Source organism: Pholis gunnellus (genome assembly GCF_910591455.1).
Source record: "Pholis gunnellus genome assembly, chromosome: 11".
NCBI lineage: Eukaryota > Metazoa > Chordata > Actinopteri > Perciformes > Pholidae > Pholis > Pholis gunnellus.
This window is the reverse complement of record NC_136538.1, coordinates 14,522,859-14,524,351: the sequence shown is the minus strand read 5'-3', so window position 1 is coordinate 14,524,351 and position 1,493 is coordinate 14,522,859. Positions and strand designations below refer to the sequence as shown.

General features: G+C 47.9%; 1 protein-coding gene across 1 annotated transcript; it reads left to right on the top strand.

Moving 5' to 3' along the window:
• Positions 1 to 472: 472 nt before the first annotated feature.
• On the top strand, positions 473 to 1,493 carry LOC306703428 (DNA damage-inducible transcript 4 protein-like; the record flags this gene model as incomplete). The annotated part of the gene is made up of 2 exons (XM_079169405.1): positions 473 to 641; positions 846 to 1,493. The coding sequence occupies 2 exons, from the start codon at positions 473 to 475 to the stop codon at positions 1,349 to 1,351; spliced, it is 675 nt and encodes a 224-aa protein (XP_079025531.1). The 3' UTR covers positions 1,352 to 1,493.

Below are 1,493 nucleotides of genomic sequence, written 5' to 3'. Positions count from 1 at the left end.
GCCATGGACAGAGCTGTATCTTTCCACAGCTCTTTCATCATATCTTTTGTCCCAAAACTGAGAGGGTGTGTCGTAATATCATTTCATTTTATTTCGACGAAGGGTGCTGATTGGTCTGTCGGGTTGGACGTTTAATCTTACATTTAAGTCAAACTATTGTAGAAAAACAGAAAGTTATAAATACAACTTTGGTTGGGGGTCGGGTGCCTACAGGGTCAGATGGCTTAGCCTTTGCCTCACCCAGGGACCAAAAAAATGTTACCAGGCTGGATGGGGAGCAGAATACGTGAGCTGAAACCTCATTGGTTGATAAATCCAGAGGGAGGGGCATCCTGGCTTGTGTATATAGTGCTTTGTTCCATTGTTGCAGAGTGTGTTTTCCAGTTGGTCTGGCTCTGAGGGGGACCCACCATTGGAGGATACCATAGCACTTATTTTTTTTACAAATAGATCCTTTTGTTTGTTTGTAAAGATGTCTTTTTCTTGCAATCACTCCCTGGACGGCAGCTTTCCTCCTTCTCCAGCGGAGGACAGGGGGCCAAAGCGACTGTCCTGGGGCAGTCTGCTGCAGAGGCTGAAGCAGCTGAAGGGGATCAATCAGAGGGTCACAGCTGACCATCAGTGGAGCAGAAGTGAAACTGGTGAGTGTTGCAGGCTTTTGTATGAGGAGGCTCCATTGTGTTCATTCAAAAGATCTAATTTAGTTATATTTCAGTTGACTTGAACTTGTTAGAGGAGAGAGCATGAACTGACAAAGAACAAAAGGGTTAAATGGAGGCAGAGGCCTGCTTTTAGTGATTCCTGCAAAACCAGACAAGACTTTAACCTGCTTTCTTTTGTTTTAGGATCTGTGGCAGACATGTCCCTGTCAGAATCAGACAGCAGTTTCTTCTGTTATCCCCTGGAGGAAGCCCTGGCTACTGAGGTCGTAACAACAATGACACAAAGTCTCAACGACGCCTCAAACATCCTGGGCTGCTCCAAACTCATCTTACCTGACTATCTACTGCACAATATCAGCCAAGAGCTGCTGCACCTGGCTGTCAGCGAGCCATGCGGCCTCAGGGGAGCACTCATTGACCTGTGTGTGGACAGGGGGGGCCAGGGCTCCCCATGTACTGTGGACCAAATAGCAGTGGATGCCACCCTGGTCCCAACCTTCCACGTGACCCTGGTGCTGAGGCCCGAGGCCAGTGGACTGTGGCCAAAGGTTCAGAAGCTCTTCAAGGGTAGAAAGTCACCAGAGACATCTGCAAGGCACCAAGACACTCTGAGGTTCAGTCAGAGCTTTAGGGCCATCAAGAGGAAACTGTATTGTTCAGGGGAGCTGCTGATTGAGGAGTGCTGCTGACCAAGCACTCCTGTCCCTGATTAGCTGAAGTGAACTCACAAGTAGGCCGACTATAGGAGGAGGCTGGTGGGTTAAAGCGTTGTCTTTTTTAAGATAATCTCTTATGTCTCTACTAACACATGTTAAATGTCAAACAGGGTTG